Genomic DNA, 24,815 nt, shown 5'->3' with positions numbered 1-24,815 from the left:
CCTAGTTTCATTAAAGATGGAGTTACATCATTGCTTTTCTACTTAAACTTAAAATTGTATTTTGAAATATATTTTAGTGAGTCTTTCTTTGTATAACTATAAAACTTTATGTAAAAATAGGAAACTCTGGTGGTGTAGAGGTTAAAAATAAAGATTAGAAAATTGATGTTGTTTTAAGTTTTCTCCCAAAATTTGAGTGAGAGGTTTTGTATTTTGCAGAACATACTTGTTAGCTTTTCTGTTGTCCTTTTAAACAACTTCAAACACACATAATTTCTAATTAATGCCCTCGATGTAATTATTTTCTTATGAAACATTACTTTTTCTACTGAAGTAGCATCTAATTTGGTATTAGTAATTACATAATACTCATAATAAATTTGTTTAGTTTATAAAACTTTTTTTTGTATTCTCCTAGTTTTATTAATCTATTTTTCTTATTAGCTCATTAACGAAATTGAAGAAATGGGTGGAATGGCCAAAGCTGTAGCTGAGGGAATACCTAAACTAAGAATTGAAGAATGTGCTGCTCGAAGGCAAGCTAGAATAGATTCTGGTAAGATAAAGCAGGAAAGTTTATATATGAAATCCAGTTTTTAAAAAGAAATTCCAATTTCTGTTTGTAAGTAGCATATATAGTTAACAAAACAAAAATAATGGAAAATGAAACTTGGGTAGAATCATTCTCATTGTTATATAAATACATGGGTTTGTATTTTTGTATGCATGGATGCTCATGGGCAAGCATATATTCCAAGTTTGTGTGCTTGTATGCTCATTGTACATACATGTGTCTGTGTGGGTATTGCTAACATTTTGAAGATGACAATCTTGATGGTCATTGTGCTCTACATTAGAGTTGTTATTCATTCATTTTTTTCAATCAATCAGTCCATTTTTTTTAGCCTACTCTGAGGCATAGTGGTAGGCATGGGCATTCAGTTGTGAGCAGGACAGACATGCTTTCTGCACCCATACAGCTTACATTCTAGTAAAGGAGATAGGAAGTAAAAAAGTAAATAAAATAATGTGGATTATGGTAAGTGTTGTGAAGGAAATAAGGAGTATAACTTGGGGTAGGGATAGTGGGGTTCTTTAGATAGAGTAATAAGTTAATAGTAGTTTTTTTTTTAGTAAGTTAGCATCATGTTAAGGAAGATCTTTATAATTTTGTTTCATAAATCAGTAGATTTTAAAAGTATTTGTTTTTTTGTTTAAAAGAGATTGGGTGTAAGATAATTCAAGAAAATAAATTAGAGATACTTTTGGTAGTTGGAAACCCTGTTGGTGTAGTGGTTAAGAGCTACATCTGCTAACCAAAAGGTCGGCAGTACGAATCCACCAGGTGCTCCTTGGAAACTCAATGGGGCAGTTCCAGTCTGTCCTATTGGGTCACTATGAGCTGGAATCGACTTGATGGCAATGGGTTTTGGGTTTGGTTTTGGTTGTTAAGTCTCTCTTGTTTAAAGTCTTAGATGGTAGCTGCTGCTATTACTGCTTTTATTTTGTACTGTTAGAAGAGAGCTTATCTGGGAAAGTGTATAGTTTGAGAACATAATAAAAATCCGCTGTTAAAGAGATTTACATATGTACCTGTCCTTTATCCTCAGATCCCCATTTCAGATTGGGATTTGCTGATCCCCGTTAACTTTCATTATGAGAGTTAAGAATACTACTTAAAAATATTGAAGTTATAAGGAAAATACCTGATAATCAGAGCATTGCTATTAGGCAATTATTTGTGAATAGAATCTATATATTATTTTCTTCTGGGAAATTTACAGGTTCTGAAGTAATTGTTGGAGTAAATAAGTACCAGTTGGAAAAAGAAGACTCTGTGGAAGTTTTGGCGATTGATAATACTTCAGTGCGTAGCAAGCAGATTGAAAAACTTAAGAAGGTATAGACAGCTATCGTTTTTTGAGTGCTTTCTGTGTTCTGGGCGCTGTCTGAGCCCTTTCATTGTCCCATTTAATACAAACAGTTACATGAGGTGGGTATTATTTCCCATCATTTTAAGGATAAGGAAACCTCAAGATAAGAAGGATTGAGAAACTTACCTGGGATAAATAATTGAGCAGCCAGAACTCAAATCTAGGTTTATTGACACCAGAAACTCATGTTTTTAACTATGATACCTGCCTTTGTGAAACTTACATGTTATTATAAAAGTCCACACCACAATAATGACACCTTTCATAATTTACAGATTAAAAACTAAGGCTTACACAATTATGTACCTCAATCAAAGTTAATAGCAAAATAAAATTCAGAGTCCGTTTTGAACCCAGGACTTCTCATTATAATTTATATCCCCTGGACCATGATTCCTGATACTTCTATGAAAGACTCACTTGCTTCCTGATTTTTTTAATTCGAAATATATCTGGTAGTGCTGTGTTTTTGTTGTTAGTAGCCATTGACTTGATTCCAATTCATGGTGACCTATGTGTGCAGAGTAGAACTGCTCCATGGGGTTTCCAAGGCTGTGACCTTTCAGAAGCAGATCACCAGGCCTGTCTTCCGAGGCATCTCTGGGTAGGTTCAAACCACTAGACTTTCTGCTAGTAATTGGGCACTTAACTATTTGCACCATTCAGGGACTCCTGATAGTGCTGTATATAGTTGTAGTGTATAATTAAGTTTATTTTTTAACTGAAATTGTTTTCTTTTTATTTCCAGTTTCTCACTGAGATGATCCAAAGTATACAATGTATTAAAATAGATAAAACATTAATTCTTACCATAATGACCTACTTACATCTATTGCATTAAGCTACCTTGGTTTCCTAGTTTCTGCTTTTTGTAATAACTGCTGTTTCCAAGGCAGAAAACTTGGAACTCTTAATAGTTTATCTCTGCACATTTCCGCTGTGATTGTTTTAAGATATAACTTTTTTCTCAGTTCAGATGTTGTTAGGAATCTAACAGACTTCTAATAGTTTAACTAGATTGAATGTATAACTATCATCTCCAATTTTTTTTTTTCCATTAGAACTAATAGCTAGGTGTTTACTGACATTATTTCCTTTTTCACCTGCAATCTGATCAGGAGATAATGGTTCCTTTATAACATTGCACCTTTTTTTTAATGGTCCTATATAGCCTGTAAGGAGCTCTGGTGGCTCCGTGGTCAAAGCACTGCTAAACAAGAGGTCGGTGGTTTGAACTCACCAGCCATTCTGGGGGAGAAAAATGTGACAGTCTGCTTCCATAAATATTTACAGCCTTAGAAACCCTGTCGGCCAGTTCTACTCTGTCCCATAGGGTCGCTATGAGTCGGAATCGAGTCACCAGCAGTGGGTGATGGTTTATACAGACTGTAGGTCACTGGGTGTCACCAATGGTTAAGCACTTGACTCCTAGCCAAAAGGTTGGGGGCTTGAACCCACCCAGAGGCACCTCGGAAGACAGGCCTGGCAATCTGCTTCTGAAAGATCACAGTCTTGAAAATCCCATGGAGCAATTCTACTCTGCACACATGGGTTACCATGAGTTGGCATCAAATTGACAACTAACAATAACACAAAGGCTGTAGCATTTTGTTTTCAGTCATCAACTTGTATTTATTACATTTGTGACACCCTTCTTGTCTTTTATATTTTAGTTTCTTACTAACTCTTTCACAAGTTTCAGGCATTCTATGTACCATAATTGATGTTAAATCTTATTTTATATAAGAGTGAGAAATTCAATGATAATATGGGAATAATAGTAATAGCTAACATTTATTGAACATGTACTACCTCCTGCACCCTGTGTTAAGTGCTTTTCTTGAATTATTGTCTTCCTGTATGATTTAATAGGTAGTTACTATTTTTAATCATATTTACAGATGAGGCAAGTGATAGTTGGAGAGATTTAGTTAGTTGTTCAAAGTTATACTGTGAGAGAGATCAGATGCGAATGCAGAGTTCCTTGGCTCTAGGGGCAGCTTAGGAAATATGAATGGTCTAATGTAACTCTTCCCTCATTTTTAACCTAAAATCAAAGTCCTTCCATTATAAAAATTACCTTTCACCAGAGCTAAAATCAAGATACGTTTTTATAGTAAAAAACATTTTGCTATGGTACTCTGGGCTCTTTTCAGTAGACTTAAGTTTATATTTTCTTATACTTCCTTTTTGCAAGTGATAATAGAAATGATTTTACCTGTATTGTTAACATAATTTTTTTTTCCCAAATTGACCACCTCATCAGTAATTTCAGGGCCCTGGTGGCGCAGTGGTTACGAGCTCAGGTTGCTAACCAAAAGGTCAGCAGTTCGAATCCACCAGCTGCTCCTTGGAAACTCTACGGGACAGTTCTACTCTGTCCTACAGGGTTGCTATGAGTCAGAATCAACTAAATGGCAGTGGGTTTATCAGTAATTTCACACTTAAATACATATATATATATATATTTTTTCCTAACCTCCAGCTCCTGTTAATTTTACCATGTATTTCCTCTCCTTGAATTTTAGTAATTGATTGTTCAGATGAGGGCAGTGGTGGTTCAGTGGTAGAATTCTTTCCTTCCATGGGAGAGACTGGGTTCAATTCCTAGCGAGTGCACCTTCTGCACAACTGCCAGTCAGCTGTCAGTGGTGTGCTGCTATGATGCTGAACAGGTTGCAGTGGAGCTTCCAGACTAAGATGGAGTAGGAAGAAAGGCTTGGCATTCTACTTCCAGAAAATCAGCCAGTGAAAACCCTGTGGATCACAATAGTCAGAACCCATTGTGCACAAGGTCGCATGAATCAGGAGCCACTTGACAGCAGCTAACAAAAACAATTGTTCAGATAATTATAACAAATCAACTAATCTAAGAATGACTAATTTTTCAGTAAATCTGAAAAGGTGTACTTTCCAGGTTTCTGCTCAAATGTCACCTATGTGAGAAGCTTATAGTGGCCCATATCTGTCCTAGCATCCTGTCCCACTATCTCAGTTACTCTCTTATTTACTCTGCTTTATTATTATTTTTTTGTTGTTAAATTGTGTACTTATTTATGTGTTTATTGTTTCTTTCTCACCAATAAAATATAGGGACCACAAGGGCAGGGGTTTTGTTTTGCTTATTGCTGTATCTCCACAACTAGAAGGATGCTACAATTGATAAGGGCTTAATTAATATTGGAAACCCTGGTGGTGTAGTGGTTAAGTGCTACGGCTGCTAACCAGAGGGTCGGCAGTTTGAATCCACCAGGTGCTCCTTGGAAACTCTATGGGGTAGTTCTACTCTGTCCTGTAGGGTCACTATGAGTCGGAATTGACTCGACAGCACTGGGTTTGGGTTGGTTTAGGTAATTAATATTGGAGCTCTGGTGGTTCAGTGGTTAAGAGCTCAGCTGCTAACTGAAAAGTCAGCAGTTTGAATCCACCAGCCACTCCTTGGAAACACTGTGGAGCAGCTCTGCTCTGTCCTATAGGGTCAAAATGAGTCAGAATTGACTTGATGACAGTGGGTTTGGTTTGGGTTTATGTTAGTTTAATTAAAAAAATGTTTATAAATGGTAACTATTGTTTGAGTTGAATAGCTTGGAATCCTGTATATTAAGGAATAATCGTATTTCTTAAAAAGTAATTGCTAAAATACATGTTAAGGCATATAATTTAATTTAACTAAAGGCAAATAAATGTTTTTCTGACTGTAAATATAAATAGAATTTGTAGAAGTTCTTATTTCCTAGAACTATGACTCTCTACATTCTTATTATTACTATTGTTGTTAGGTGCCATCGAGTCAGTTCCAACTAATAGTTACCCTATGTACTGCTTCTGTTGTTGTTAGGTGCCCTAGAGTTGGTTCTAGTTCATACCGATCCTGTGTACAACAGGGTCCATCCTCACAATCCTTGCTGTGTTTGAGCCCATTGCTGCAGCCACTGTGTCAGTCCACCTCGCTGAGGGTCTCTTTTTCACTGACCCTCTACTTGACCAAGCATGATGTCCTTCTCTAGGGACTGGTCCCTCCTGATAACATGTCCAAAGTATGTGAGGCGAAGACCCTCCATCCTCCCTTCTAAGGAACATTCTGGTTGTACTTCTTAGAAGACAGATTTGTTCATTCTTTTGGCATTCCATGGTAAATTCAATATTCTTCGCCAGCACCATAATTCAGAGGCATCAATCCTTCTCCAGTCTTCTCTGTCCATTGTCCAGGTTTTGTACACATGTGAAATGATTGAAAGCAGAATGGCCTGGGTCAGGCGTACCTTAGACCTCAAAGTGTCTTTGCTTTTTAACACTTTAAAGAGGACTTTTATAGCAGATTTGCCTAATGCAATATGTCGTTTGATTTCTTGACTGCTGCTTCCATGGGCTTTGGTTATAGATTCAAGTAAAATAAAATCCTTGACAGCATCAACCTTTTCTCCATTTATCATGATGTTGCTTATTGGTCCAGTTGTGAGGATTTTCATTTTCTTTATGTTGAGGTGTAATCTGTACTGAAGGCTGTAGTCTTTGATCTTTATCAAAGACTGCAAGCCCTCTTCGCTTTCAAAACCAATCAAGGTTGTGTTATCTGCATATCACAGGTTGTTAATGAGTCTTTCTCCAATCCTAATGTCAAGTTCTTCTTCATATAGCCCAGCTTCTTGGATTGTTTGCTCAACATACAGATTGAATAAGTATGGTGGAAGGATATAACCCTGACACCACTCCTTTCCTGATTTAAACCACTCAGTATCCTCTTGTTTTGTTTGAATGACTGCCTCTTGGTCTGTGTAGAGATTCCACATGAGCATAATTAAGTGTTCTGAAATTCCCATTCTTCGAAAAATTATCCATAATTTGTTATGATCCACACAGTTGAATGCCTTTGCGTAGTCAGTAAAACACAGGTAAACATCGCTCTGGTATTCTCTGCTTTCAGCCAGGATCCATCTGACTTCAGCAATGATATTCCTCGTTCCACATCCTCTTCGGAATCTGGCTTGAATTTCTGGCAGTTCCCTGTCGATGGACTGCTGCGACTTTTTAAAATTACCTTCAGAAAATTTTACTTGTGTATAATATTGATATCGTTTGATAATTTCCACATTCTGTTGGATCACCATTCTTTGGAATGGGCACAAATACGAATTTCTTCTAGTCAGTTGGCCAGGTAGCTGTCTTCTTCCAACTTTCTTTGCATACATGAGTGGGCGCTTCCAGTATGGCATCCATTTATTGAAACACCTCAATTGCTATTCCATGGATCCCTGGCGCCTTGTTTTTTGTCAGTGCAGCTTGGACTTCTTCCTTCAGTACCGTGTGTTCTTGGTGATTCGCTACCTATTGAAATCAAAGTTCAACGTTGACCGATCTTTTTGTACAATGGCTGTATGTATTCTTTCCATCTTCTTTTGATGCCTCCTGTGTCATAAATATTTAGCCCATAGAATCCCTCAATATTGCAACTCAAGGCTTGAATTTTTTCTTCAATTCTTTCAGCTTGAGTGAGAAATACTGAGAGTATTCTTTTCTTTTGGCTTTCTAATTCCAGGTCTTTGCACATTTCATTATAAATTCTTTGTCTTCTCGAGATACTCTTTGAAATCTTCTGTTCAGCTCTTTTACATCATCAGTTCTTTCCTTTGCTTTAGCTACTGTACGTTCAAGAGCAAGTTTCGAAGTGTCTTCTAACATCCATTTTGATCTTTTTTTTTCTTTCCTGTCTTTTTAATGACCTTTTGCTCTGTTAATGTATGATGTCTTTGCACAGCTTGGTTACTTGTCTGGTTTTTGGTTATCAGTGTTCAGTGTGTCAAATCTATTCCTGAGATGGTCTCTAAATTCAGGTGGGATATACTTAAGGTCATACTTCAGCTCTCGTGGGCTGGTTTTAATTTTCTTCAGCTTCAGCTTGCGCTTGCATACGAGCAGCTGATGGTTTGTTATGCGGTCTGCCTTGTTCTGACTGATGATATTGAGCTTCTCTGTTGTCTCTTTCTACAGAAGTAGTTGATTTGATTCCTGTGTATTGCATCTGGTGGGGTCCACATATGTAGTTGCCATGTATGTTTTGAAAAAGATATTTGTAATGAAGAAGTCATTGGTCTTGCAAAATTCCATTATGTGATTTCCAGCATTGTTTCTATCACCAAGGCCATGTTTTCCAACTACTGATTCTCCTTTGTTTCCAACTTTTGCATTTCAATCACAAGTAATTATCAATGCATCTTGATTGCATGTTTGATCAACTTCAGACTGCAGAAGTTGGTAAAAATCTTCTCTCTCTTCATCTTTGACATTAGCGATTTAAGCGTAAATTTGAATAATAGTCGTATTTAATGGTCTTCCTTGTAGACGTATGGATATTATCCTATCACTGACAGTGTTGTACTTCAGGGTAGATCTTGAAATGTTCTTTTTGATGATGAATGGGACACTGTCCCTCTTCATTTTGTCATTCCCAGCATAGTAGACCTTAAGGTTGTCTGATTCAAAATGGCCAATATCAGTCTATTTCAGCTCATTAATGCCTGGGATATTGATCTTTGGATGTTCCATTTCTATTTTGATGATTTCCAATTTTCTTAGAGTCATACTTCATGTATTCTAGGTTCCGATTATTAATGGATGTTTGCAGCTGTTTCTTCTCATTTTGAGTTGTGCCACATCAGCAAATGAAGGTCCTGAAAGCTCTACTCCATCCATATCATTAAGGTCAACTCTACTTTGAGGAGGCAGCTCTTCCTCAGTTGTCTCTTGAGTGCCTTCCAACCTGAGGGGCTCATTTTCTGGCAGTATATCAGACAGCATTCCACTGCTGTTTGTAATGTTTTCAGTGACCAATTTTTTCAGAAGTAGACTGCTAGGTCCTTCTTCCTAGCCTGTCTTAGTCTGGAAATTCCGCTGAAACCTGGCCACCATGGGTGAGTCTACTGGTATTTGAAATACTGGTAGCATAGCCTCCAGCATCACAGCAACATGCAAGCTACCACAGTACAACAAACTGACAGTCAAGTGGTGGATGTATTAATGTTACTTTTATAAAATTAAAACTCAATGGATTCCTGTTTGCTCAAGGCGTGCATTTCTTATTTAATCCTTATTATTTTTTTCATCAGTTCCATCTGACAGATGAGGCAGTTGAAATGGAGAAATGTTAAATAATTTTCATAAGGCCATTCAGCTAGCAAATGTGAGAGCTGGAAGTTGAACTCACATCTCACTCCTGGGCCCATGCTCTGAATTCCATACTAGTACGTTTCTAACATTTTTGCTTGTGACCAAGGAATGTGTTTTACATAAATGCCCATATGCACACATGAATGTGCATGCACATGCTCGCGCACAGAACTGAAATAAATGTCCCACAAAACCGTATTTACCCAAAATATGTGCAGGGAGCTTGGATATTTTCTGTTGCAGTCCTTTAAAAATTTCCGGTTGCAGTCCACTAAATCTATATCCCAGTGCACGAATGTATTGTGACTTGCAATTCAAAATGCACCCCAGCATGTTATATTGCTTCCCCTTAGCTTGGAAATTAAGACCACAAAAAATATAGACAATTTATAAGAAAAAGAAAAACAGGCACTTTCATGGGTAATTTGGAGTTTGGATTTTCAGTACCCTTAGTATAAATTTTCTATCCCAACTCTTCTTATAGATACTCTATGATTTTAGTAACTACTTGATCAGTATAATATTTTAGACTGTGGTGGAACTTGTAAACAAAAAAAAATAGATTTAAGTAACTTGTTTTTAGGTAAGTTAGCAGAGCTAAGACCTGGGGGGAAAGTTTTTGGCCATACTCTTCATTGTCTTTCTGTCTGTGTTTCGTGGGATTGTCTTTAAATACAAAGAACAGCAAATATCCATTCATATTGTTACCAATTCAGCCATGTGTTGTTTAACGTCCATGATAAGTTCTGTGAAATAGGACATTATATGATGTGGATGTTGGGTGAACACCTTACAGATGAAGATCCTTTCAGGTGTTCGCTTCCAGAATAAGGAGGATTCCCCCATATTAAAATTTTGCTGGGGCAAACAGCCTCCTTCTACAATTAGTTTATCTAAGGGTTCAACAAATTCCGCTGCTGCCTCCGCATCAGCACTCGCAGACTCACCATTTACTTTCACATCACGCAGCAAAAAGACGTTGTTTGAGGTGCTTGAACCCCCAGAGCTAGCACTGAACTCCACATCACAGCCCAGACCTGCTTTTTCCGTAAGCACCTTGAACAAGCTTTGTGCCTCTGCGGTGACGCCAGTGTGCAAGAGAGGGATTTATGTTTGCGTTCAGTCCTCATTCCACATCACTGGCAATTTCTCCATATTCGATATGGGTTCCGCTTGCATTTTCATTACCCTGGTAGCTTTTAATGGAGCCAATCCTTTAACAGCTTAGAGAATTTTTTCTTTGTTTTTGAAGATTGTCATGACTGTCGAGTGCAACATGCCTAAATCTGCTATGTCCTGTTCTCCAATCAGGCTTTCTGAACTCTGTTGTAACCTTACGGGACGACGGACGTTTATGTGGTTGGATGTTGCCCAGACAGCTGTCATGCCACGCCTGGCCGTATATTGTTAGTTAGTTTAGGCAGACTGTTAAAATATAACTAAGCTATTCCCCAAATTCTAATCTGTTATTTTTTTCCTAGTCGCTGTTAATTTTTACCGTGTCTTTGAAATACTTCCTTTAAGAGATCTCCTTTTTTTTCAATATCTTGCTATATTAGAAAAGCCTGTGTAACATGTACTACTTGGGAGGGCCAGCACTTTTATTTCTTCTTGCCCTGCTTATTTCTGATTTATGTAAGTTGCACAGCAACCTTAAATGTTTAACCTGAAATGTTTCTTGAATGAATGAATGAATTGAATGACTCTTAGACCTTGGTTATCTATTATTCTCTTCGTTTTTTTCCCCTCCTCTTTTTGGATTGAGGATTATGGAACGATTTCTATATAATGTGTATCAAGGTCTGTTTTCCTGATTTCTGTTTTGTTTCCTATTCACCTAAATTGTCCCTTTCTTTGACCCTTTACATAGATCAAATCCAGCAGGGATCAAGCTTTGGCTGACCGGTGTCTAGCTGCACTAACTGAGTGTGCTGCCAGTGGGGATGGAAATATCCTAGCTCTTGCTGTGGATGCAGCCCGTGCAAGGTAAAGGTATCTGAGTTTGAAGATTGCCAGATTCTGAAAGTTGACCAGTTTAACTTTTCAGAGTGTACTTTAAAAGGTTGATCCTGTGCATCCCATGAGCCCAAAAAACAAACAAAAAAAAGGAAGCCAAAATAAATTTAGTTCTTGTTTTTCTGAAAATATCTGTGTATTTAAAATATTCATATATTTTGAGTGGAGTATATTAATATTTGTGTTTATTTCACTGTAGCTCAGGACATTCAAAGCTACTGTAATCTATTTCACTGATTTTTCAAGGTAAAATTTGATGTGCTCTCACATATGTCATTGGACTTATACCTACCACCTTTATATTTCCCCAATTAAAATGTACTGGGCAGGGGACTTTATCTGAGAGTTGCTAGGAAAAGTTCGTGTTAGTCCATTGCTTAGTAGTGAAGCAACCAGAAGAGCAATCAACCTCCCCACGCCCCATTCTGGTCCTTCTCCTTTCACTGTTAGAGCCGTGTACTATTACGAGTACTTCTTGTGTTGTCCCTGGTCTCTTACTTCCTGTTCATGTCTTGGCCTACTGCACTTGGTTTTCTACTTCATCATAACTGTCTTAATAAGTTCATTTAGGTGATAAAATATGTCCAGTTTTATTGTGTATTAAGGTGAATCAGTACTTTTATCTCAAAATAGCGATTTTAACAGAACCTCGATTTAATATTTCAGATGCACAGTTGGAGAAATCACAGATGCCATGAAAAAGGTATTTGGCGAACATAGAGCTCATGATCGGATGGTGAGTGGAGCGTATCGCCAGGAGTTTGGAGAAAGCAAAGAGATAACATTTGCTATCACGAGGTAATATGTGAGATTTCTTAAACCAGGATGTTACCTTTTCAGTTTACTCAATCCCCACGGATCTCCTGGGAACTTGGTTTTCTCATATATCTGTTGGAAGGCACTTGAATTGACTTTCCTGTTGGTCTGTAGTTTTACTAAAGCAGTATTTGGAGCTTTAACTGTAGTCTCCTTTACAAGTTTCTCATTTCAAATAGATGTTTGTTTAGTCTAACTACTACTGGTACTGCTTCATATCTACCGGGTACTTAGATTTTAATCTGTTTTCTGTGGTAGGTTTTAGTATTTTAAGTTAATTTATATTGTTCAATTGCTTAAATAATTATAAAATCTTAATTTGCCTGTTTGAAAATAAACACTTTGCTGTGCAAATCTGTACAGAACTGACAATAAATAGCCCTGCTACAACATGACTTGCAAATATGAATTAATGTGATCATGTCTTTCAAATGTAGAAAGCGGCTTCTGGGTGATTGGCTTTCTCAACCTTGGTAGTAAACATCCCACTGAAAATTTATGTCAGTACTGTATATTAGATAAGTATCAAAACAGCCAAAGTTAAAGTAGTCAACATTTTTTTTTTTCTTTTACCTAAAATAAATGTAGTGCTTTTTCATGTTGGGTATAAATTTGTTGATTTTTAAATAAGTAAGCATTTTGATTATACATCATTATAAAATGATGTATTGAAGTTAGCTTAGAGGAGTCCACCCTTGTGAAGTGTAGGTGAGACATGAGCAATCCAGAATAGCTAGGGAGCCGCATACATATAAATGACTCTGTAAGGCACCTTTAAATTTATAATTAAATATTTGTGCATACTGTATTCTGGCTCAGAAAGGTAGAAAGTTATAATTTTCTCATCTTACTTCACTGTGATATCCTCAGCGTTCTGGGTTTATAGGCTTTGCCATCTTTCAACTTTTCCTTGAAGGGGGAAATGATAAACACGTTCAGGCCTTAATGGAACTCTCAATGTAAAATAGAGATGTTAGCAAAATATATGTAAACTTACCAGGTATTTTCAAAAGAAAGGTTTGATGTGAATAAATTTCAGTTTTATATCTACCTCTGTTCAATTTAGATTTAACTGTTGAATTTCAAAATGTGCCTTAGGGTTCACAATTTCATGGAACGGGAAGGTCGCAGACCTCGCCTTCTTGTGGCAAAAATGGGACAAGATGGCCATGACAGAGGAGCAAAAGTTATTGCTACAGGATTTGCTGATCTTGGTTTTGATGTGGACATAGGTCCTCTTTTTCAGGTACTAAAAATTGTTGGGGGAGTTTCAAAAAGCATGCCATAAGTCACACTAGAATTATATGTAGCTTACACTGAAAAAAATAGTAAAATAAAGATATACATAGATAATAAATGCTTATAAAATTGTACAAGAAGAATATATTCAACAAAGTCCTTAATTTGTTTTTGAATGGATGTAATCCAATGAATTGTAACAAAAATAAAATATTCACTTTAACATACTTGTTCAGACTTTGCAAAAGTAAATGTCACTTCAGAACTAGTTTATTAGGTTTTCGAAACTGTGAAGATTATTTTGAAAGATCTTATTTTACTGCTTATTGAGATTTGACATATATTTTGGGAGGAAGATAACCTACATGGGGGAAAGATAGCCTACATGGAGTTAGTGGAAATTGTTTTGAGGGGGAAACCAAACCTCAGAGTAAACTCAGTTCATAAGTAGATATTTCCTCTTTTTATTCTCTAGTAGTATTTTCTTTAATGAGAGAATATTGGACCTAGACATGAAAATAATTTGTTGAGCCTTAACATTTTTGAGAAGTACCATACTTAAAGCTATGAAAGTGGATGTCATTTGTCATGAATGATGTGTACAGTGAGATGAAAAGAGATCCTAAGCATTTTAGGGAAAGAGGAGGAGGAGGCAGCAAAGGAGTGAAAGGAAATAGAGCAGTGTGATTAAAAATGAAAGCAACTGCAGCATTTCAAGGAGAAGGAAATAGCATTGTTACATACTATAGATAGGTCATCTAAGATGAAGACTGAAGAACATTCATTGCATTTCACCAGTAAGGAAGTAAACTTTCCTGATGAGTTCTAGTCTTTGTAGAATATCCCATAAAGATCCCCCCTCCTTTGATTGAATTTTTAAGCATAGATTCTAGGAAGTCTATAGGAAATTGTTACTGTCAAGAATTAGGCTGAACTTCTAGAAATATGTCCTTAATGAATTGCTTGACAAACATGCAAATGTTTTTCAAGTCTTAGATACTTATGATAGGTATTTGTTAAGAATCAGTTATATATTTAGATTGCTTTCATTCTTCCTCTAAATTGAAGAATTTCTTATTCTGTTTTAAAACCAATGACTTACCTTTTTATTTTGCATTTTGTGTTTAGTCCTTTTACTTCTTCAGAGATACTATAACATGATGATTTATACCATATAAGCACTCAGTAAATGTTTGTTGATAACAAAGACAACGGATGCTAGTACTTTAAAAGAAATTTTAATGGAGATAATATATGTTACCCATATTACTTTTTTATTTTGAAGATTCTTTTGAGGAACTATTTATTGGTGTATCTTTAATCTAATTGATAAATTTTAGTATTAAAAGTGGAGTCCCTGGTAGTGCACGTGGCTGACACTCACCTGCTAACTGAAGGGTTGGAGGTTCAAGTCCACCCATAGTCAGCCAGAAGAAGGGCCTGGCAAACTATTTCTGAAAAATCAGCCGTTAAAAACCCTATGGAGCACAGTTCTACTCTGGCACACGTGGGGTTGCCATGAGTCATCGTCGACTTTAAGGCAGCTGATTAGTACTGTCCCTTGTGGTGCAGTGGTTAAGAGCCATGGCTCCTAAGCAAAAGGTCAGCAATTGAAATCCACCAGTTGCTCCTTGGAAACCCTATGAGATAGTTCTACTCTGTCCTATAGGGTTGCTATAAGACGGAATCAACTCAATGGCAGTGGGTCTGGTTTTTTTGGTTTTGGTCAGTGCTAGAAGGAACTACGGCATTATGTGTTTATTGTATCGTTAGCGTAAGTGTTATTTATATTGTTCAGACTCCCCGTGAAGTGGCGCAGCAGGCTGTGGATGCAGACGTGCATGCTGTGGGTGTGAGCACACTAGCTGCTGGTCATAAAACCCTAGTTCCTGAGCTCATCAAAGAGCTTAGCTCCCTTGGACGGCCAGATATTCTCGTCATGTGTGGAGGAGTGATACCACCGCAGGTATTTTTCATCTCTTATATTTTCCTGGTTTCATGATGCAACTCCTTACTAATCATAGCTTATATGTAGTACCTTATTTTACTGTACATTTTTACTAAATTTGGAGATTTAGAACTAAATTATTTCCTGGTGATTTTACTAAGTGAACTCTACAAAGTCCAAAAGTGGACAACATCATTATTTTCAAGTCAAGCTATGCTGTAATTTATTATGTATAAAGTAACAGTTTACAAAGCTTCTATGAGAGAACTACCTCTTTACAAACCAGCAACCTATGATAAATAAGCTGTCTACCTTCTTCATATTCAGTAAATAGAGATGGAGGAGGAACAGGATAAAAGTACTAAAAACAATTGGAATAGAGAAGAATGGTAGATATGCAGTGAATACATCAAACCCTAACAGGAGGCGCCTTGTCCTGGCAGTGGATTGAGTCCTTTACCTAGCCGCTTGGAGCGTTTGCTTCTGCTATTTTAGAGGCGCCACCCTGTGCATTTCCCTTATGTTCCCATCCCAAAGTAGCACCCCACTTCAGAGCTGTATCTGTTACATAATTCTATAAAACCCCTTTATTATTTAAGCTACGTTGATTGGGATATACTTTTCTTGGATGTAAAAAAATCCTAATTCAGGTATAAATGTGATCATCTTGTCCTGATAATTACCAGCTGAATGGGGAAGAGTTGGGTCCTCTTAGGAGAAATGGATGCTAGGTAAATAATCAGTGATGTCAGTTAATTTATTAAAGTGGGGGGGTACCTTTCACCTATTTCCTTTCTAGTCAGTTAAAATAATTAGTTAGATATAAATAGTGTCTGTTTTCAGTCTAGTTTTGAATTTTTCAAGTTTTCCTTCTTAATAAGAATGGGAAATACTGAGCTAGAAGAATCATACATGAGGCTACGCTAAGTGATTCATAGATGCTACGGAAGCCTCAGCAGGTATCTGTCTGTCAAATGTGACCTTGTTTCCACTGTCTGTAATTTTTATTCTTTACTGTAACTCAGAATATAAAATAGTGAATTTATCCACTGCTAATGAAATGAGAAAATACATATGCATGAGGCTGTGCAGTTGGTAATAATCCAGGCTTAGAGAACAAATTACATTCTATTTATCTTCTTTCTAAGGACATAGTACTTATGTGACACAGTCAACAGAAAACTGCTTTTGTTCACACGCTTGCCTGTTATTTTCATGTACTTTACTATTTAGAAAAGTAAAGGGCTATTTATTATTCTTTATTGCTGTCTATCTCTGGAATACTTCTATTTATATTGCAGTTTTAAAGACTGTAATACCTAAGCTCTTAGGCATGATATTAAAATTTAAGAACCAAAATAATTAGGTATCATAAAACATTTGATTTAAAATAGGAGTTGAGAAAAAATGCAGGCTTATTATGTAAGCGAGCTGACATTTTCAAGAAATACATTTGAAACAAGTTGTATTGCCCTCAGGATCTTTGAATTACTCAAAATACCTATAGGTGTTTTGCCGTACTTTTTCTCCATGAGTTTAAAAGACTGTAATGACCATTTTCCGTAGGGACACGCTTGTGGGTTAATGGCTATCCTTTAAAATACAGCTGTTAACGCATATGTATTTTTCCTGATATTTGTTTTCACTGAATTGAAAATCATTTAGTTTTTAAATTAAAAAGAACTGATAAATGGTAGTTAATCAAACAGATATAATCCTGCCATTGGAGAGCTTATAGTTTCTGCCGTCAATTAAATAAATGTGACCTATCCTTACCAGTATTTCTTACCACAATTATGATCTTCTAATCCTCTTTAGCAGCAGTAGCCTTCAGATATTTTAGGAAAATTTGGCAGGCTCATAATGCCTACTTCCTTCATGAAGCATACAGTGTGATATCCCAAACCCAACTTGATGGAGGACATTTTAAAATAATAACTTTTTTTTGTTGTTGTAAAAATATAGTTGACACAACTCTTGCCAGTTCAACATTTTTCACATGTACAATTCAGTGACATCAATTGTATGAGTCATGTTGTACAACCATCACCAATATCTATTGCCAAATTTTCCATCACCATAAACAGAAACTCAGTGCTTCCTAAACAATGATTTCCCCTCCCCCCCGCCGTAACCACTATTAAATGCTGATCTCTAGCCATTTGCCTATTCCAGGTGTTTCATATTAGTGAGGATCGTACAATATTTGCCCTTTTGCCCATATGCTGACTTCAGTCAGCATAATGTTTTCAAGGTTCATCCATGTTGTAGCATGTATCACGATTTCATTTCTTTTTATGGCTGAGTAATATTCCATTGTGTGTATATACCGTTGCTTATGCATTCATCTCTTGATGGACATTTGGCTTGTTTCTACCTTTTGGCTATTGTGAATAGCACTGTAACGAACACTTGTGTATATGTCTGTTTGTGTTACTGCTTTCAAGTCTCTTGGGTATATGCCTAAAAGTGGATTTGCTGGGTCGTATTGGTAGCCCAGTGTTTAACTTTTTGAGGAACTGCCAAACTGTTTTCCACAGTAGCTGTACCATTTTACATCATACCAGCAATGGATGAGGGTTCTGATTTCTCTGCATCTTTGCCAACATTTGTTATTTTCCATTTTTTAAATCTAAAACCATAAAACTGTTAGGAGAAAACATAGGGGTAATGCTTGTCTTTTCATTCAAACCTTGACCATGTTTAAGATAAGCTAATAAACAGCAGCAGCAATAAAAGAGAATGAAAAGAAATGAGCTAGTCTTCATTTGTAGGAAATCCAATTCCATGATGAGGCCAAATTTAAAGTATCACTGTTCACTAGCTGCAGAGAGAATATCAAGGAGGAAGTAAGTAGGCTTGTAAACTCAGAGTTATGATAATAAACTTAACACAAATGATGACAAGTACTGAAAATTCAGGTGAGAGAAGATTATGGTTTAGGGCCCAGAAGTTCTCAATCAGGGAACCATAAGTGGCTATCCATGAACACCACCCTGGATTATCTGGAAATATGGCAAGAGTGCATTTTGCTTATTAAAATGATTTAGAGTAGGAGAATGCTACTACTAGTTGTTAGTTGCAAACTCAGGAAAAGGATTTTTCAGCCCCAAATGCCAATTGTATACCAGTTGAGAAAGTTTTGAGCTTTGAGAACAGAAAAGGAAGGACAAGGCTTTTTGCTCTTTGGTTTTATTTTCTTGAAATTGTAAATATTGTATCTTCTATTAATTAAACAAATTCTTTCAACAGGATTATGAATTTCTGTTTGAAGTTGGTGTTTCCAATGTATTTGGTCCTGGGACTCGAATTCCAAAGGCTGCTATTCAAGTGCTTGACAATATTGAGAAGTGTTTGGAAAAGAAGCAGCAATCTATATAACATTCTGGTTTTCTTTTTCTTCAAATATTCTTTTCATTCTGACCAGTGAAGAGGGAACAGCCATGTCTTCAATTTAATTCAACACCTGATATGTACTTTTCTTGAAAGCTTTACATTAAAATACCTTACTTATAAGAATGTTGTCATGCTATAAGTATGTATGTACAATTTTACTTTTAAAATTTAAAAAAATCATTAAAAATCCTCTATAATATATATTCAATACTTTATCAAAAACCCTAGAAGCTATTTGTGATATTTATGAGAAATATTTATTATAAATCCATTTAATTTCTGTTTTAAGAATTAAACTTTACTTAAGAAAAGCTAACTAGCTCCATCTTCAATTCAGTATAACATAGACTTGACCACTAGAAAACAGAATCTATATATGAATGGAATAATAACACCCGTCAAGGAAAAAAGAGTGGTAGAATATTTATGTGGGGAATAGAATTGTGGTTGTGCTCCACAGCCAAACTACCTGGATCACCTAGATGAGAGTATTAAATCAGACCCAGAAGGTTGGAACACAGGGGAAGGGCAGAACGTTTTTGGATCTGACTTTACTTTCTTCCTGAGCAGGCTCATGCTATGCTTGATTCAAGACTAGGGGAGTGTATGTTTATGAACATTCTCTTAAGTGAAAGTACTTAGATTGTTAGTATTGCTTTGTCCAGAATATGATGTATGCTGTGATTGTAGAAGAATTATGATATAGCAAAAATTGAACTCTCCAGATCCAGAAAGATGCTACCTTGCATAGACAGAGTGACTAGTAGTTGTATGCTTCTGTCAGGGACTTTGAGGATCAAGGGAAGTTACAATATATGAAGTCCTAGATAGCCACCTGGGTTATAAGCTTCTGCATTTTTTTTTTTCTATTAGTTATTTTTCTGGGAACTTAATCTAGCCTGTAGTGGGAGTAGATGGTCTTTCTCCCACATCTCCTTTTAATCATAAACATTGTAATTTTCAATGAAGATGAGAGTTATGTTTATTAAATTTCGGAAAAGTATTTCCTTTTGTAGGAAGGGGCAAGTAACATGAAAACCAAATACATGCATTACTGTACTATATTATATGTTAACGGAGGAATTTCTTCACACAGCACCGAATTAAGTACAGGGTAATGAAATAGTTGAAGTAAATACTCTGTTTTTTTAATGAGAAATGGTATTTAGAGACCATAACTTGTACAGTAGTAATATTTATTGCTACTGAGTTGCTATTGCTTCTAGGCCTTTTCAGTGGATGGAGCTAGGGAATACCTTTAAAACAATTAAAATTTAAGATTATAAGCTTTTTGCTCAACCACTTTGGTGTTATATTTAGCATATTTCTCTTATGCTGAACTCCTCGTTCATAAAGACATTAATGTAATTAATGGTTTGCTTTATACCACAATATACCTATAGTTTCAAGATAATGCCAATATTACAATTTATATTAGTGAACACACTTTGAAACTTCTATGCAGTTCTTTTTGTCTTTATAAATGTCTTACTAGGGATGTGTAGTCAAAATACTGCATATTTTAAGACTTGTGAAATTTCTCAATGTAGTTATACAATCAACTTGATAAACAGGTTTATGTGTTTCAAGGTATTTTTCATTATTTAGGTATTCCTTTTTTTTTTCTTTAAATTTGATTTTTTTTTAATAGCATAAGGCATTTATTTGGTTCCTAAGCCAAAACTTTATAAGTTACATTCAGAAAAGTCACGCTTGCATTCTTTGCTGCCCCAGTTTGTACCCTCCCTTCTCGTAGCTAAACATTTTTTTATTAGTTTTTTTTGTTTATTATTTATTTTTTCAAAATATGAATACAACATTTCCCCCTTTGTTACAAAAAAGGTATACTAAAAACAGTATACTATACTGTACTTTTTTCACATAATCATGTTGAAAATCATACCATATCAAACTATAAAGATATTTCTCATTCCTTCCATTTTACAGGTATGTATGTGCTTCCCAGACTGAACATTTGAATTGTTTCATAATGATCTTTTTTAAAAAACCTATTTTTATGTATTATTCCTTTTTCCGTGTGCTGGATTCTTTGAGGAATTTCATTGTCCTAGATACCACTCCCCAACATCCCATGTTTATTCTTGGATTATACATTTTCTTCTTTCTTTAAAAAAAAAAAAAAAAAAATTACAAACCCTTAAATCTAGAAATGAGCTTAGGTGCCCCTGATCTCACAAAAGTATACATTCAAATTTACCTGAATTCTCTAATATATGTCATCGTTCCACTTTTTTCAACTTTTGGTTTATATACTTTGCCCTCACTAATCTACTGAAACAGTATGAGGAGCCATGCAGATGTCTAAACTGGGAATCAGGAAATCTTAATTTTAGACCTGATTGTCACTAACTAGCTCTAGGACCATTAAAAATAAATAATTAATAAAAATCTCAACTAAATTTGAAAATTGTTATATATGAGTTACCAAAAATATCTACTCTTTCTCATCACTCTTCCTTGAGGATAAATGAGTTTTTGTGGAAATGCTTTGAAAATATACCAATTACTATTTACATGTAAAGTATTACCCTTATGATTATTACTTCTTGCTGGGAAAATAAATGGTTGTTTCTTATTTTTATTTTGACCTCTAGTGCTTTGACCAAATTAATTACTTCATCTCTCTTTTGAAACACCTTGGCTTCCTGGAGACTGAGCTTACTAGGTTTATATCCCAAAATTGGAATGGATTTATACCTGGGTCTCATGTTTAATCAAAATAGATTATTAATCTGTCTTTTATGTATGCTCTGGATTCTGTCTCCAATAGGATTTTTCACCCTTCTGATATAAAAGCATTTTTTATCTATATTTTGAATAGACCACTAAATAATAAACATTGGTGATACTTCTCTACCATATACTTCAAAAAAAAAAGACTTTTCTTAAGATTATTACTTAGAGCTATTGTGGGTAAAGAATTTAACTTTACTCAAATTAATTTGGTTTTTGTCCTTGGTTCCTGAGAGATAACTCTAAACTTTTGGAATTTCCTGAGTAAGTGAGGTGCCTTTGGTGCCTTTGTTATCTATGGAAACCATGGTGGCCTAGTGGTTGGCACTTCAAATCCACCAGGTGCCCCTTGGAAACTCTATGGGGTAGTTCTACTCTGTCTTATAGGGCCACTGTGAGTCAGAATCGACTTGATGGCAATGGGTTGTTATCTGTAGGTCTTCAGAACAGACCTGACAGATTGTGCTAATGAGGTGAATCAGGTGAGGGCTGGCCAGGCTAGAAAGACCACCTCTTGATATCAGTCAGCCTCAGGAGAAGCGGGCTGATTCTATCAATCATGACTACATAATGAGGCTCCAAAAGAGGCTCTGCACACAGAAGCACCATGAGCTTCCTGGTTGGTGAAAGACATTCATACATGTGGGAGGTTAGCATTTCCCTTTTTGGGACATGGAAGCTCTGTGTTGGGAACCCTCCCAGCCTTTGCCCAATGTGTCTCTACATTTGTGTCCTTTTTGCTGTAATACAACCGTAATTATAAATATTTTGTTTTCTCTGAGTTTTGTGAGTCATTCTAGTGAGTTATCAAACGTGGGGGAGTAATGGAAGTCAGCAGGTCAGAAGTGAGGGAGGCTAGGAACCCTTGAGCTTATGGCTGATATCCTGAAGGGGTCATAGGAAAACCCTGAATTTACAGCCATCAGGTCAGAAGTGAGAGTGTTGTGTGAACTCCCAGTTTTGCAGCTGACATCTGAAGTCTTCGACCTACTGGGTAGTCTGGAAGGCTGTGTCCTCTAATATGTGAGCTCTGGCCTAACTCTGGTTGTGGTTAGTGTCAGAGGAAGGAAGTGCTACATAGGCAGCTGGTGTCAGATCCAGCAGCAAATAGAGGGTGAGGGGGTGCATAGAGAGTAAAGCTAAAACAATATTGGGAGGAGAAAGGGAGAAAAGATGGGGTGGCTGGGTAAGTGAGCTAACCCTCATTTGACATAGCCATAAACCAGTAGACAATAGCTAATGTTGATAAAGGGGAGAGGGAGGTAGTATAAGCATGGAGGATGTTACAAGAAGAACTAAAACCGTCTCATGGTGTCTATGAATAGTTTTTATCAGTGCTGACACCATTTACGTATAGTTAATTTTCCCAAGACTTGTCTAATGAATTCTAAAATTTGAGAATTATTTGTATTATTTGTATTATTTTGACCATATAAATGAAAGCAGAACCAAGTATGTGCTAGAGTTACAGGCTGTGCTACCCAAAAATAACATTCATAGGAGTGACATTCAAATAGGTTCACTTTTTATGTATGCACTGATTGCTTTAGCATATTTTCATTATTTTATCCCTAGGTCTCAGTCATTCTCTCCATTCTGCCAACTTATTTTATTTCTTAGAGACCTCCTTTTAAGAGCTTTCTACCTTTGCTGTACAGGTAGTCCCCCATTTATGATATATTCAAGTTATGACAAACTGCACTTAGGACCGTCTTTTTGTACAGAAAGTTGGCAAAATATATGTATTAAAATATACCTGTAAGTTACATGTAATATTTCTAACCTCCAAAGACAAAGATCGGTTTGAAAAAGATACTGATATGAAAAGGATAATAATGAAAACTTAAAAAAAAAAAAAAAGCGTTTGATTTACATCAGAACAAATTTACAATGGAGTCATTGGAATAGAATCCTGTCATAAATCCAGACTACCTGTAATCTGGACTGGTGGTTCTCTAGGCTTAATACATATGATTATAGAAGGCAACATCACAGGTCTTCTCTACTGGAATCACCTAAATCAAATGCCATCCTCTTTTATTGTTTATTTCTTCATTTCTTTGGACTATATAAACATGTAAGTTCCCAAGAAAAGGTGTAAAAGATACAAATATATTGAATCTTTGCTTATCTCAAAATATTTTTTTTTTTTCATACTCAGTTCATTATTTGACACTACAAACTTCTAGGCTGAAAATTATTTTGTCTAGAATTCCAAACTTGTTTCTTCACTGTCCTCTTGCTTCCATTATTGCTGATGGCAAGTTTGATATTAATCAATTGTTGTTCCTTGGAAGAACTCCTGTTTTATTTTGTTTTCTCTCTGAAGTCTTTTAGCATTCTTAGTTTATCTTTGGAATTAAGACACTTCAACATATGTATTTATATTATTATTTTAGACATTTTCAGTCTGAAGATCCATGCTCTTCTGTTCTTGGAAATTATTATTTATTTTTGATAGTTCTATGTACTTTTTTTGATACACATATATTTTTTTGATATACACATTTTATATTTTTTATATACTTCATTTTCTCTGTGTTCTCTTTCTGAACATGCTATTACCTAGATATTTAATTGATTCTCTATGTCTCCTGACTTTTGTCTCTTATTATCCAGTTTTTAAATTTGTTTTTATTCTATTTAACAGGAGATTTAGTACTTCTGTTTCTTTTTTTTTTTTTAACTTTGAAACACTTATTTCCTTCCATTTTTCAACCACCTTATTATTCTTTAGGAGTCTTGATGGTGCAATGATTACAGCACTTGGCTGCTAACCAAAAAGTCAGTGGTTTGAACCCACCAGCCACTCTGCAGGATAAAGATGTAGCAGTCAGCTTTTTTTTTTTTTTTTTTCTGTAGGGTTGCCATGAGTTGGAATCAACTCGTTAGCAGTGGGTTTGGTTTAGTTTTATTATTCTTTGATTTTCTTAATTTTTCTATGCATACTAATATTTAAAAGTTTTTTTTTTTTTTTTTTTTTTTTAATTAGCTCTCTTCTTTGAATTTGCTCTAATTTTCCCATGGTACTTTTTTTTTTTTCTTTCTATTTGTCATCTTAGTGTTTCCCTTTCATGTTGATGTTCTTCAAAGTCTGGTAATCCTTGTTTGTTTGATATTATTTCAGAATTAAAAGGATAAAGAACTCTGTAAGAATTTTTTTTCAGCTGGTGGGCTTTGTTTTACACTGAATGGGCTAGAAGTCAGTTATATACCAGGGAACACATGAAAACCAGAATGCAGAAATCTTTATTCTAGGGTGTAATGCCCACAGTAGCTGTCTTGATTTCCTCGAGGTATTGTATGCACAGATTTTCAATCAGTTCTCTGTGTTTTTAGTTTTGTGTCTCATTCCTGGCCTTCCGGCTTTTCTTCTAGAGTTCTGTAAGAAAACCAGCTCTACTGTTACGTAGGCTATGGCTTCTCCATTCTGCTTCATCAGTTATCACACTTCCATTTACTTTCTGTGTTCTGAGATTTGTAGAAATCTCATGTCCATTTATGGATTTACTAATCTTTTCATAGTTTAGGTTTATACCTGTTAAATT

The 24,815-nt window shown here is 35.8% G+C and overlaps 1 protein-coding gene across 1 annotated transcript in view; it reads left to right on the top strand.

Annotated features, from left to right (window-relative positions):
• MMUT (methylmalonyl-CoA mutase) overlaps positions 1-22,973 on the top strand; it is a 38,229-nt gene extending 15,256 nt beyond the window's left edge. Inside the window, exons 7-13 of the mRNA XM_003404444.4 lie at positions 445-556; positions 1,785-1,900; positions 10,969-11,084; positions 11,781-11,912; positions 13,029-13,176; positions 14,968-15,135; positions 18,370-22,973. Of these exons, the coding sequence (XP_003404492.2) occupies positions 445-556; positions 1,785-1,900; positions 10,969-11,084; positions 11,781-11,912; positions 13,029-13,176; positions 14,968-15,135; positions 18,370-18,498 (921 nt within the window). The 3' untranslated portion in view covers positions 18,499-22,973. The remainder of the gene's footprint in view (positions 1-444; positions 557-1,784; positions 1,901-10,968; positions 11,085-11,780; positions 11,913-13,028; positions 13,177-14,967; positions 15,136-18,369) is intronic.
• Positions 22,974-24,815: the final 1,842 nt, after the last annotated feature.

The sequence above is a fragment of the Loxodonta africana genome, chromosome 1, assembly GCF_030014295.1.
Source record: "Loxodonta africana isolate mLoxAfr1 chromosome 1, mLoxAfr1.hap2, whole genome shotgun sequence".
Lineage (NCBI taxonomy): Eukaryota > Metazoa > Chordata > Mammalia > Proboscidea > Elephantidae > Loxodonta > Loxodonta africana.
The sequence above is the reverse complement of the archived record's forward strand: the minus strand, read 5'-3'. Positions and strand labels throughout refer to the sequence as shown.